At 46.2% G+C, this 13933-nt stretch overlaps 1 protein-coding gene across 2 annotated transcripts in view; it reads left to right on the top strand.

Annotated features, from left to right (window-relative positions):
* OXCT1 (3-oxoacid CoA-transferase 1) overlaps nt 1–13933 on the top strand; it is a 335539-nt gene that overhangs the window by 100868 nt on the left and 220738 nt on the right. For both annotated transcript variants that reach the window (XM_063961479.1, XM_063961471.1), the window contains 4 exons: nt 6057–6164; nt 7818–7932; nt 9149–9243; nt 10012–10060. In XM_063961479.1, coding sequence (XP_063817549.1) covers nt 6057–6164; nt 7818–7932; nt 9149–9243; nt 10012–10060 — 367 coding nt within the window. The remainder of the gene's footprint in view (nt 1–6056; nt 6165–7817; nt 7933–9148; nt 9244–10011; nt 10061–13933) is intronic.

The raw sequence follows: 13933 nt of genomic DNA, 5'->3' as shown, positions 1-13933 counted from the left end.
CCGCATGACGGGCCTCCCTCCCACCTGGGAGATCACAGGGTGGGAGCTCGTTTGTGGGATTTCAAGGAGGTCTGGATACAGTCCTGCCCAGATGCTTGGGTCCGGGATCTCATCACTTGCGGTTACAAGCTTGTTTTTTTGGAACAACCGCTCCAGCGGTTCTTTACCACGGGTTTGCCAGTTTCCGACAACCGGGGAGTTGCCTTACAAGCCGCGGTCCAGAAGCTTCTATCTGCAAGGGTTGTGATCCCTGTTCCCTCACATCATCGGAAACAGGGCTATTACTCAAACCTGTTTCTAGTACCGAAGCCGGACGGCTCAGTCAGACCAATCCTGAACTTGAAAGATCTCAATCCGTATTTGAAGGTATTGCGGGGGTTGGAAAAAGACGAGTTTCTGGCATCCTTAGACATCAAGGACGCATACTTACGTGTTCCCATTTGGCCTCCTCATCAGGTTTTTCTCCGGTTCGCAATACAGGACGCTCATTTACAGTTCCAGGCCCTTCCTTTCGGGCTCTCTTCTGCTCCCAGAGTGTTCACAAAGGTCATGGCGGTCATGATGGCCCTACTTCGGAAGCAGGGTGTGACAATTGTTCCCTATCTGGACGATCTGCTAATAAAAGCAAGCTCAGCAGAACGGTTACTTCAGAATATCCGGATGACACAGGACCTTCTGATTCGACACGGGTGAATCCTGAATTTCCTGAAGTCTCACTTATGCCCCTCACAACGGCTGTTGTTTCTGGGAATGATTCTCGACACAGTCCATCAGAGGGTTTTCCTTCCGCAGGACAAGATACTGTCTCTGCAGACACTGGTAAGATTGGTCCTTCAACACCGTCGGGTGTCAGTGTATCTGTGCATGCGCCTGCTGGGAAAGATGGTAGCAGCGTTCGAAGCTCTTCCGTACGGTCGCTTCCACTCTCGACCGTTTCAGCTGTGTCTTCTAAATCCGTGGTCAGGATCTCATCTGTTCCTTCATCAGCGGGTGACGCTATCTCCAAAGGCACGGTCGTCGCTGCTCTGGTGGCTCCAGTCGACCCATCTGTTGGAAGGAAGACGGTTCGGCATATGGGATTGGACTCTCCTCACCACGGACGCCAGTCTGCGAGGCTGGGGGGCAGTGACCCTGGGACATCGGTTTCAGGGGCGCTGGTCAATCCACGATTCCGCTCTCCCCATAAACATTCTCGAACTAAGGGCGGTGTACAACGCCCTGCTTCATGCACATCATCTCCTGCGCGGTCGAGCGGTCAGAGTTCAGTCCGACAATGCCACGACGGTAGCGTACATCAACCGTCAGGGCGGCACTCGCAGCCGCGCGGCGATGAGGGAGGTCACCGACATCCTTCTCTGGGCGGAGAAGTATGCTCTGTCCTTCTCGGCAATATTCATTCCGGGAGTGGACAATTGGGAAGCCGACTATCTAAGCCGACAGGACATGCACCCGGGAGAGTGGTCGCTACATCCCCAGGTGTTTTGGCAACTGGTACGTCGGTGGGGAAAACCACAGATCGACCTCATGGCATCCCGCCTGAACCATCAGTTGCTTCTTTATTACTCTCGGACAAGTGACCCGGCGGCGGCGGCCGTGGATGCCCTCACGGCTCCTTGGAATTTCCGGTTCATTTACCTATTTCCTCCTTTCCCGCTGTTGCCAAAGGTTCTGCAACGCATCAAGAGGGATGACGCTCTGGTTCTCCTAGTTGCTCCGGATTGGCCACGCAGGATTTGGTACTCCACTCTGCATCTGTTGTCGGTGGCCGAGCCTTGGACCCTGCCACTACGAGACGACCTTCTACAACAGGGTCCTTTTCTTTATCCAGACTTACGCAGGCTACGTTTGACGGCGTGGCTGTTGAGAAAGCCATCTTGACAAGGAAGGGGATTCCTCGTACAGTTATACCTACTATGCTTCGGGCTAGAAAGTCAGTTACATCTTCTCACTACTACCGCATTTGGAAGGCTTATGTAGCATGGTGTGAACGTCGAGAATTTTCTCCTTCCGTGTATAGCTTAGCCCGTCTTCTCCGTTTTTTGCAGGCGGGTTTTTCAGCAGGCCTAAGACTGGGTTCGCTAAAAGTGCAGGTCTCTGCTCTTTCGGTTTTCTTCCAGAAAAGGTTAGCCTTGCTGCCTGAGGTTCAGACCTTCTTTCAAGGGGTTCTTCGAATACAGCCTCCCTTCCGTCCTCCGACAGCGCCATGGGACCTCAGTCTGGTCCTGTCTTTTCTGCAGTCTTCATTGTTTGAGCCCCCTGGAATCAGTAGAGATAAAATATCTCACCTGGAAGGTGGTTCTTTTTCTGGCGCTGGCTTCAGCTAGACGGGTGTCGGAACTGGGGGCTCTCTCTTGCAGGTCTCTTTACCTGGTGTTTCATGCGGATAGGGCCGAGCTTCGTACTCGTATGTCCTTTCTACCTAAGGTGGTGTCTGATTTTCACATCAATCAGCCGCTTGTCGTCCCGGCCCTCTCGGGGGACTCTCCGGATGCGAGATCATTGGACGTTGTAAGAGCGCTCAAGATCTATGTGGATAGGACTTCAGCTATTCGGAAGTCAGATTCCTTATTTGTTCTGTACGATGCTGCCCGCCGTGGTTGGCCGGCCTCTAAGCAAACCTTGTCTCGATGGATTCGACTGACCATCAGACAAGCTTATTTGGCAGCATCTCGGGAACCTCCATCTTCCATTTCAGCACACTCCACGCGCTCTGTGGGACCTTCGTGGGCGGCTGCCCGGGGGGTCTCTATGACTACTTTATGTCGGGCGGCTACTTGGTCCGGCCGTCATACGTTTGTCAAATTCTACAAGTTTGACACTTTTGCGGCCTCTGCATCTCAGTTTGGCCGAGTGGTTTTACAGGACTCTCAGCGCTCTCCCACCCGTTCTGGGAGCTCTGGGACGTCCCCATTGTAACTACGCTCCAGTGGCCCCTAGTGGATGAAGGAGAAATCAGGATTTTGGTACTTACCGATAAATCCCTTTCTCCGAGTCCACAGGGGCCACTGGACGCCCGCCCAGCGCTGTTCCTCCTTGTTTTTTGCTTAACGGTTTGCGGTTCAATAAATGACCGCTTGTTGAGTTCAGGTTAGCCTGTTTGTTGTTAGGTTCTATTCCAGGTTTAGTTTGAGTTATCCTGGTTGACTGGACGTCATTAACCTCCTCTACCTTAAGGTTTTCTTTATTACAGCTCTCCTTGGGCACAGTTTTACGTAGACTGGCTTGGAGGGGAGATAGTAGGGGAGGAGCTAGCCACTGGGTTAGAGTTTTTTAAAGTGCCAGCTCCCAATTACTGCCTACTATTCCCCATTGTAACTACGCTCCAGTGGCCCCTGTGGACTCGGAGAAAGGGATTTATCGGTAAGTACCAAAATCCTGATTTTTTTATGTATGAAATAAAACTGTACTTAACCATATGTATCCCTCCATTTTTATTCTTTTGGAGGGAAAGAAGTGGAATTTTGTTCATTGTGAATATTCTCCGGAAGAATTGAATCCATTGGTACTGGTTAATCCGTGAGAGATTAACATCAGACTCCGCATTATCCCAGAGGGTGCGCGCACCTGCAAACTGTGACTATTAGTTTAATGTTTTGTACAGCCTATACTATACACTATATAAACTGCTAAGTATTAAAACAGTTCTTCATACACTATCCAGTGTATAAAAAGACCAAGGGGTACATATGTATGTCCAGGGTCTGTACTAGGTACTTCTACCGATCTCCCAGACTCCTGCACTTGTTTCAATGTTCCACAGAGTGGGACATTGTGGATTGCATTTGGAAATACCCTCTAGAAATCCTGCGTTTGCCCCTGCAAATGGTTCACAATATCTTCTGTTGACTTAATGAAAATAACCCAGTGATTTAGGGGTATATTCAATTGCAGTCGAAAGCTGCCGTCTGTCGGGAAGACCGCAGTTTTCGACTTTTTTAGGTCGGAAGGGGTTCCGACCTATTCAGTACACCCCAGAATTAGCCAACAAGTCGGGAATTCTGAGTTGTCGGAAAGCACGTGGATCATCGTAATAGCCGCCGATCTGCGTGCTTCTGTTGGAAACGGGGCCAAATCTAACAGGGTTTGGCCCTGTTCCCGACCATCTCACCACCGCCGGTCACGAGGTCCCGCTTACTGGAGCCGGGAGAAACGCTGCAGTGAGGTCTGGCGGCGCCCCTCCCCCTCCCCCCTGCTACGCTGCTGCAGCCGCTGCTCTCCCCCATCTCCCCGCTTCTCTTCCCCGTCTACTCCTTTCGGCCGCCTCATCTCAATCCGACTTTTTTAAAGTCGGATTGAGATGATCAGGTACGGCCAAACCCTGTCGGATTTGGGCGTTCAATAAATAGCCCTTGTCGGATCCATTCCGACAAATGCATGTCGGAATGGATCCGACTTTAATTGAATATACCCCTTAGATTTTTATTTTGGTTGTTTCTGACCTTCTGCTCTCGCACGGGGCTGATCCATTGACTATCCTAGTGTTGTTTTGTGGTTTGTTAAGAATTCCCTAATCTCATGCATGTTTATTAACTGGGCTATAGTCTTCACTCTGGTATTTTGATACACAGAATGTTCAGTAAAACTTCAGTCGTTTGAATTAATCTAAGAAAGTTCTGCGATTACAAAATTTAAATTAACCGCTTTGTCTCTCTAAGGCTTGATACATCTACCCCCTTGGACAGTCCTGATGGGCCCTACCATTGTTTGCCTCTGTAAAACCTCTAACAACCTAGCCTTTCATTTCATTCAAGGTGCTAGAAGTTTGGTAGTAACATTAAAAAGCCCCCATTTCTGGACCTTTTAAAAGCAGTTAGAATCAGGTTCTGGTTTGTTGCACTCATGGAAATGATTGCTCATTTGCTACAGAACAGGTGATACATTTGATCCAATTTGGGAGCCCTGGCTTTAGCTGGCCACACATCTAAAATGTATCATTCCCACCAGCCAACTAGTTGGCTGGGGTTGGAATGATCATCTGATAATATATGGTATTCTACCGTATTAAATATAAAATACTTTTACTTACATACAAGGCTATTAACCAAACTGCACCAACATACATCTCTTCACTCATCTCAAAATATCTCCCTACCCGACCTCAGCTCTGCACAAGATCTGCTTCTCTCTTCCACACGTATTACTTGTTCCCACTCAAAATTACAGGACTTTTTCTGGGCTGCACCCACTCTATGGAATGCCCTCCCACACACAATAAGACTCACCTCTAGTCTCCAACCTTTAAACGTTCCCTGAAAACTCACCTCTTCAGACAAGCCTATCAAATTCCAGACCCACCCACATAACCTTCAGTGCCTCCCTATCTAATTACATCCTCTCTGTACAGTACAGTACACATAACATCACATATCTCTCACACCCTTCTAACCCTTGGCCAACATTGCTGGGTGATCATATCATACAACCCATTAAGAACCTAGCAATCTGGTGGACCATTATGCAATAGGTAGCATCTATCCTTGTGTATCAATGCCTATTTCACTATAGATTGTAATCGTGGAAGCAGGGCCCTCCTACATTTGTCTGTCTGTTTTTGCCCAGTTTTGTATTACTGTTCTAATTGTAAAGCGCAACGGAATATGCTGCGCTATATGAGAAACTGTTAATAAATAAATAAATGTGTGGGAGCAGACAACCATTGCCAGATTGTCGCTTGCCCCCACGCATTACCATATTTTTCTACTAAGTAGCTGTTGGTACTGCCAACATCACAAGTTTTCCTGTGTGCCTCTATGGGGTGTGATGGAAATCCTGCCGTGTGTACTGTATGTGCGTAATGTGCTGTTCTGGTACGGCACATTGGCCCAGTGCGCTATATTCTTCTCTTAAAGTATTCTGCATGTGGAAGTCATGAGTGTGGTCACTGCCTTGTTACATTTTACATGAATTTATTTGGAAGCCACTATTGGTTAGGGTCTTGTACGGTGCAGTTTGAATTAAGATTTCCGCGGAAAAGCAGCGCACCTCTACGTGTTTTTTTTTTTTTTTTATCTTCATGTATTATTAGAAACTCCTTTAATTGCCTCTGTTATCTGCAGGTTGAGGAAATTGTGGAAACGGGAACGTTTGCACCAGAAGACATCCACATCCCCAGCATTTACGTAGATCGGATCATCAGAGGCGAGAACTACCAGAAAAGAATAGAGGTGTGGTGTTAATTTGCAGAAACAAATGTGCGCTAGGGGCCTCATTCCGAGTTGCACGCAATGCCGATGGTCATGAAGCGAATCGATATTTTGCTAGAGTGCGAAAATTGCTAAAAAACTTGCATGGTGCAAGCGTTCCGTGCTGTGCATGCACAAAGCGCGGGTGTGATGGAGGCAGCACGGTATTGGAAATATGCTGGCCTCTCCTAGGAGGGGGCTTTTGAGACGTACCGCCGTGTCTTATGGGGGTAACGCTGAACCGATTGCGAAATCAGACCCTTAATCACTCACATTGGAGGCCATACTCTGACATAGCGTAGGGCTGGTGAAAGTGTCAATGGTGCGAACGGTGGTTGCCTCTAAAGATGCACTAAGCAGTATTACAGAGTTTAAAGACACTCAAAAGTGGCCATATCAATCCCTGCTCATTCAGACGCATGGCTGTACACCAGTGGATGCACTGATACTTAGCATAAAGCCACAGACGCAGCTACAACAAAAGACACTATAGCGGTCGCAGGCTGCGCGCAACACAGCATCAGCCCTTAGAAATGTAATATAACTAATGTATTGCAGAAGACATGCTCAGCAGTTATCCAAACCAAATTGCTGTCATTATTCTGCTTTATAGCTCCTATATTTCTTATTACGTTACAGGTGATGGGAGAAAGCTACTACTTGCCTTATTCTTTATGTTGACATTTCCTGTAACTCATCTAGGGGCCCATTTATCTACAAGTTTATCTATTTAAAACTCGTTGCGTATGATAAGTGGTGATCCAGCCAATCAGCGCTCAACTGTCATTGGGGGTCATTCTGAGTTGTTCGCTCGCTAGCTATGTTTTGCAGCGCTGCGATCAGATAGTCGCCACCCACAGGGGAGTGTATTTTAGCTTTGCAAGTGTGCGAACGCTTGTGCAGCCGAGTGGTACAAAAAAGTTTTGTGCCGTTTCTGAGTAGGTCTAAACTTACTCAGCCGCTGCGATCACTTCAGCCTGTCTGGTCCCGGTATTGACGTCAGACACCCGCCCTGCAAACGCTTGGACACGCCTGTGTTTTTCCAAACACTCCCTGAAAACGGTCAGTTGACACCCATAGACGCCTTCTTCCTGTCAATCTTCTTGCGATCGGCTGTGCGAATGGATTCTTCGTTAAATCCAACGCCCAGCACTGATCCGCTTTGTACCCGTACGACGCGCCTGCGCATTGCAGTGCACGCGCAGTTTTGCCGAGTTTTGACCTGATCGCAGCGCTGCAAAAAATAGCTAGCGTGCGATCAGGTTGGAATGACCTCCTTTATTCAAACACATGACTGTTAGCTGATTGACTGTAGCACCAGTAATCATATGCAACGAGTTTTAAATAGCTAAAACTCATTGATAAATGGGCCCCCTAGTTTTATCTTGCCACCCCTTCAGGTGCAGCCATACATCCCCCTGTGCATGGCCTTGGTTCTCTGAATAATGCCTGTTTGATAGGCAGTTTCAGAGGTTTCTCACATCTGTTGCCTGCCATAGACTTTACGTTTCAGTGAGAAGATATATTATATGAGTGTATACTTGAGGGATACAGAGCGTAACCCAAGGAATGGCAGATTAGTTTTTGTCTGCTACTTTGAGCATCTGATGTGATTTTTGTGTTTCTGCATTCTAGAGGCTAACACTAAGGAAATCTGAAAATTCAAAACCCAAACCTAAAAAAGATTCTGACATTGTAAGAGAGAAAATCATCCGTCGCGCTGCTCTGGAATTCCAGGATGGAATGTATGGTATCCTTACGGTTTGTGAGCAGTGCTCAGTATATGTAGGTGGTATTCATCACAGAAGCATCCTTTACCAATCTAGGGTAGATGTATCAAACTACGGAGATAGAGAAAAAGTGGAGAAGGCTAAAGTACCAGCCTAATTTGCCTATAAAATGTTAGAAACTGATACTTTGGGGGAGATTCAAATGTTTGAAAAGTCGGTTGGGTGTCTGTTTTTTCCTGTCTATTAGATAGGAAAAAACAGACTCCCAACTGATTTTTCAAACACATTAGAATTTCCCCCAAAGTCTCTCCAAGGTTTGATACATCTTCCCCTCTGTCCATTCAAATCGAGACAAACTTCAATGGCCAGACAGCTGTCACTAGCTCTTTTTTGTGATTGTCCTCTCACCCTTGCTCCTTGACGTTGTCTTTTCAGGGTGTGTTATTATGGTTCGGAGCATATTTTTATTATCATTGGTTATTACTGCTCTCCTGTTTTCTCAGGTCCACCCTTAATTGAAGTGGCCAGAGACAGAGATTACTAACAGCAGCACAGAGTATTACAGGAGACAAGTGCATTGTTCACTGCCAGTGCGTTGATGAGTGTTAGAAAGTAAAAGTAGCAAGGTCATGCAACCTTGAAGAGTAATACTATGAGGTTCACTTAAAACTTAAAATTGTGCGGTCAATTTTCAATTTTTTATTTTTATTTAATGAAACTATTTGCATACATACAACTTCTAACTAAAACTACTTACACACTATAAGCTATAGCGGGTGTTGAAATTTGCAACGACCCTCGTGTATTGTCTGTCTTCAATTCCATCCGATTCATCGTTTGTTGAATTGGGTGGTTGCATCGTCCCATTGCTGCACATCTAATGGGACGATTCCACGGCCGTTGTGGCATTGTTACATGCGGCATGTAACAATACATTGCGCCATCGTCCAGCAGATCATGCAGTGTGTGCGGTAGTGCAGTGTATCGTTCACTTGCTGAGGTACACTGTCGGAAGGTGTGTACGCAGCTTGAGGTTGGGTCCTGCCCATCTATGCCACATGGATGTTTGACTCTTTAAAAGAAAACTCTCCTTTATATAACGACCACCTCACACATGCACTGAATAAATGTAGCATGGAGCACTTGTTTCTTTCTGAGCTATGGGTACAGCTCATGGCACAGCCTCTGTTTTCAGCACAATAATATCTATTCAGCCTTAATAGATGACAATTCCAGCAAACTTGGGTATTGGTATTCCAATGTTGGCGAGCAACTACATCAAGAAAGATATCACTGTTCATCTTCAGAGTGAAAATGGAGTCCTGGGCCTGGTACGTCTCTGATAATATATGGATTTTTTATTGTATATTTTCTATAAATAAAAATCAATATTACAAGCTATTGAGGAATGCAATGACACTGTAAAGAGCACAAAAGCCACAAGCAATGGACAAACCCCATAAACGTTTTTCTAGTACTAGTCAATGGACTCTGACGTACATTGTAGTGACCTCTCAGTTGATTTCTGTGGTAAAGTTGCAGGTAATCCCATAATAAACGTTTTGGGGTTCCGTCAGAGTCTCTGCCCCCCACACTGGTCTTGGCATTCTGGTGTCTCTCTTGTCCTAGAGCTGCCAGAGAATAGAATATCCCTGAGGTAGAATACTTGTATGATGCCTGGATTATTATGGAAGACAGACAAAATGGTGGATTTGTATGTGTTTACCATTTCTGCTGGTGTGTGTATGGTAGATTGTTAGTATTCTGTTGATGAAACTACTTTTGTGTCAGCTAATCATGTAGATTCGTAGTTGCTACTATTAACTATCTGCTGTATATCACTGGAATTTGTGTTTGAGCGGCCATTTTCCTCTGAAATTATAGGTACAACCCACAAAATGGCCGTTTCCTCTGTTTGTAGGCAATGAGTGCACTTTAATAATGAGAGATGTTCTCCAGTAATTGTGTTTAGTAATATCACTGGTATCAGTTACTGTATAATCAAAATAGAACAATGATACATATCAGTAATAAAGTAGATGAGCAGAAATCTTCAAAATACTACATTTGTTTGTGTGTAAATGTCCTGTTTTCATTAGGGCCCTTACCCCACGGAAGATGAAGTGGATCCCGATCTGATCAATGCAGGTAAAAATACCTCACTTTGCAAATGGTGGAAAAATAATACTACAATGGAGACTCCATGGAAAGGTGGTTGTGGGGGGGAGGGGGGTGTTTAATAGATTGTGCATACCTACCAACATGACACATTCCAGGAGGGACAAAATGCTCTCTACCTGGACTTCCCTCTTAATATATTATTGGTGTCACCTGTGTTGAAATATTTAATTGATAAGATAGGTAATTCAACACAGGTGATTGCAATCATAAATTAAGAGGGAAGTCCAGGTAGAGAGCATTTTGTCGTCCCTCCTGGATTGGGTCATGCTGGGAGGTATGGATTGGGTCATGCTGGGAGGTATGGATTGGGTCATGCTGGGAGGTATGGATTGTGAATGTGAAATTTAAACCAGTGGTGCATATTAAAATTAAACTAATGGTTTAATAATGCCTGAGTACTGTTTATAGTTCCACCTATTTGAAAGACAACTATTTTATAAACTTTTCTTGCAGTGGAACAAATACTTAAAACTTAATCAACCTTAAAATACACATAGAAAAATAAAATCTATAATCTATCTTGTCACATGCCGGAATAGCAGCAGCCTCTGTACTACTTACACACTCATTAGATAACAAGTTACACAGGCCCCAGACACCCAGGTAGGATGGAGGAGAAGCTGGAATCCCTGTGTTACTTAGATCTCTTTCCACCATCCTGTCTGCTCTAGTCGGAAAGCTCCGTCGGTAGCTCCTAAAACCTGATACTCCTGTGTCTCTTCCTGCACTGCATGCTGTCCAGCTCACATTCTGGCTGCCTGGTTCTGCTGCTGCATAAGAGGGAATCTCGTGATGTCAGTGTGCTCTGGCCGGGGGGGTGGGGTCCCCTGACAAAGGGGGGCCCGGGGTACTGTATGCCCTGGCCCATCCCCTTAATCTGGCTATGCCGACTAGTTCTTAAAGAATTGATTTTCACCAGTGGCACGACTATTGGTCCAGCCCAGAAAATGTCTAACTCCATTGTGTAAATATATCCTATTGATGCGGTGTTCATTTTTCAGATCTTCAGTAAACCAAGATAGCATGTTTTTTTCCCTAGTGAGATTATTCATGATAAACCAGCAATCCCGTGAAAAAGTTATTTATATATATATATATATATATATATATGAGTCCACAAATATTTAGCACTCTGAGACAACGAGTAGTAAATAGTAAAGTTTTATCCACAGGTCAACATTTCGGGGTCTCCCCCGTCGTCAGGACAAAAAACAGCATACATGTCCTGACGACGGGGGAGACCCCGAAATGTTGACCTGTGGATAAAACTTTACTATTTACTACTCGTTGTCTCCGAGTGCCAAATATTTGTGGACTCTATGGTATTTTCCATTTGTGCACCGAAGCAGGTTGTCATTTTTGCATGAGTGCTACCTATAAGACCCTGAGTGCCGCTGGTTTGTTTTCCTGTATCCTGATTCATTACTGAGGGCACCTGGGCAACCATCACTCACAATAAAAGGAGTGCCAGGCTGTATCTACACAATATATATATATATATATATATATATATATATATTTCTCTAACGTCCTAGTGGATGCTGGGACTCCGTAAGGAGCATGGGGATAGATGGGCTCCGCAGGAGACATGGGCACTTTAAGAAAGACTTTGGATCTGGGTGTGCACTGGCTCCTCCCTCTATGCCCCTCCTCCAGACCTCAGTTTGATACTGTGCCCAGTGGGTGCTTTCAGGGAGCTCTCCTGAGTTTCCTGTAAAAGAAAGTATTTTAGTTAGGTTTTTTATTTTCAGGGAGCCTGCTGGCAACAGGCTCCCTTTCATTGAGGGACTGATGAGAGAGAAACAGACCCACTTCTCTGAGTTTCAGGGCTCTGTTTCTTAGGCTACTGGACACCATTAGCTCCAGAGGGATCGGTACGCAGGTCTCACCCTCGCCGTCCGTCCCAGAGCCGCGCCGCCGTCCTCCTCGCAAAGCCGGAAAATAGAAGCCGGGTGAGTATGTGAGGAAAAGACTTCAGAGGCGGCAGAAGATACCTTGATCTTCATAGAGGTAACGCACAGCAGTGAAGCTGTGCGCCATTGCTCCCATTCACCTCACACACATCGGACACATCGGCCCTGGGCAGCAATAAAAACCTCCTGTGGCAAATACACATATATACATGTACAGCTGGGCACTGTACATGTATAAAAAGAGCCCCCGCCATGTTATTAAGAAATTTGAGCGGGACAGAAGCCCACCGCCGAGGGTGCGGGGCTTCTCCCTCAGCACTCACCAGCGCCATTTTTCTCCACAGCAAGCTCCCCAGACTCTCCCCTACTTGACACACGGTGAAAGAGGGTTTTAAAGTAGAGGGGGGGCACATAATTGGCGCATATACATGCTACAAAAGCGCTACTGGGTAAACATTCTGTGTTTTTTCCTGGGTCATATAGCGCTGGGGTGTGTGCTGGCATACTCTCTCTCTGTCTCTCCAAAGGGCCTGGTTGGGAACCTGTCTTCAGAAAAGAGCTTCCCTGTGTGTGTGTGGTGTGTCGGTACGCGTGTGTCGACATGTCTGAGGTTGAAGGCTCACCTAAGGAGGAGGGGGAGTGTATGAATGTTAGTTCTCCGTCGGCAGCGCCGACACCTGACTGGATGGATATGTGGAATGTTTTAAGTGCTAATGTTAATTTATTGCACAAAAGATTAGACAAAACTGAAGCTAGGGTACAGTCTTACAAGGGTCTGTCCCAATGTCGCCGGGACCTTCAGGGTCTCAGAAGCGCCCACTATCCCAAATAGTTGACACAGATACCGACACGGATTCAGACTCCAGTGTCGACTACAATGATGCAAAATTGCAGCCAAGGATGGCTAAATGTATTCGATATATGATTATCGCAATTAAAGATGTTTTGCATATCACTGAGGAACCCCCTGTCCCTGACACGAGGGTACACATGTATAAGGGAAAGAAACCTGAGGTCACCTTTCCCTCTTCACATGAGCTGAACGAATTATGCGAAAAAGCGTGGGAAACTCCAGACAAAAAACTGCAGATTCCCAAAAGGATTCTAATAGCGTATCCTTTCCCGTCACAGGACAGAATACGGTGGGAATCCTCCCCTAGGGTAGACAAAGCTTTGACACGCTTATCAAAAAAGATAGCGCTCCCATCCCAAGATACGGCTACTCTCAAGGATCCTGCTAACCGCAAGCAGGAGGTTACCTTGAAGTCCATTTACACACATTCTGGTACATTACTCAGATCGGCAATTGCGTCGGCCTGGGTTTGTAGTGCGGATATTGAGACCCTTGATAAGGATACCATTTTAATGACCTTAGGGCATTTAAAAGATGCTGTCTTATATATGAGGGATGCTCAAAGGGACATTAGTTTACTGGGTTCCAGAATAAACGCTATGTCTATTTCTGCTAGGCGAGTCTTATGGACCCGACAGTGGACTGGTGATGTCGACTCAAAGAGGCATATGGAGTTTTTGCCTTACAAGGGTGAGGAATTGTTTGGAGAGGGCCTCTCGGACCTCGTCTCCACAGCTACGGCAGGTAAATCTAATTTTTTGCCTTATATTCCCTCACAATCTAAGAAAGCGCCTCATTATCAAATGCAGTCCTTTCGTTCAAATAAAAGCAAAAGAGTACGTGGATCGTCCTTTCTTGCCAGGGGTAAGGGCAGAGGAAAAAAGCTGCACAACACAGCTAGTTCCCAGGAACAGAAGTCCTCCCTGGCCTCTGCAAAATCCACCGCATGACGCTGGGGCTCCCCTGAGGGAGTCCGCTCCAGTGGGGGCACGTCTTCGACTTTTCAGCCACATCTGGGTTCACTCACAGGTGGATCCCTGGGCAATAGAAATTGTTTCCCAGGGATACGAGCTG

This window comes from Pseudophryne corroboree, chromosome 1 (genome assembly GCF_028390025.1).
Source record: "Pseudophryne corroboree isolate aPseCor3 chromosome 1, aPseCor3.hap2, whole genome shotgun sequence".
Classification (NCBI taxonomy): domain Eukaryota; kingdom Metazoa; phylum Chordata; class Amphibia; order Anura; family Myobatrachidae; genus Pseudophryne; species Pseudophryne corroboree.
Note: the sequence above shows the minus strand (reverse complement) of the source record. Positions and strands in the feature narration are given on the sequence as shown.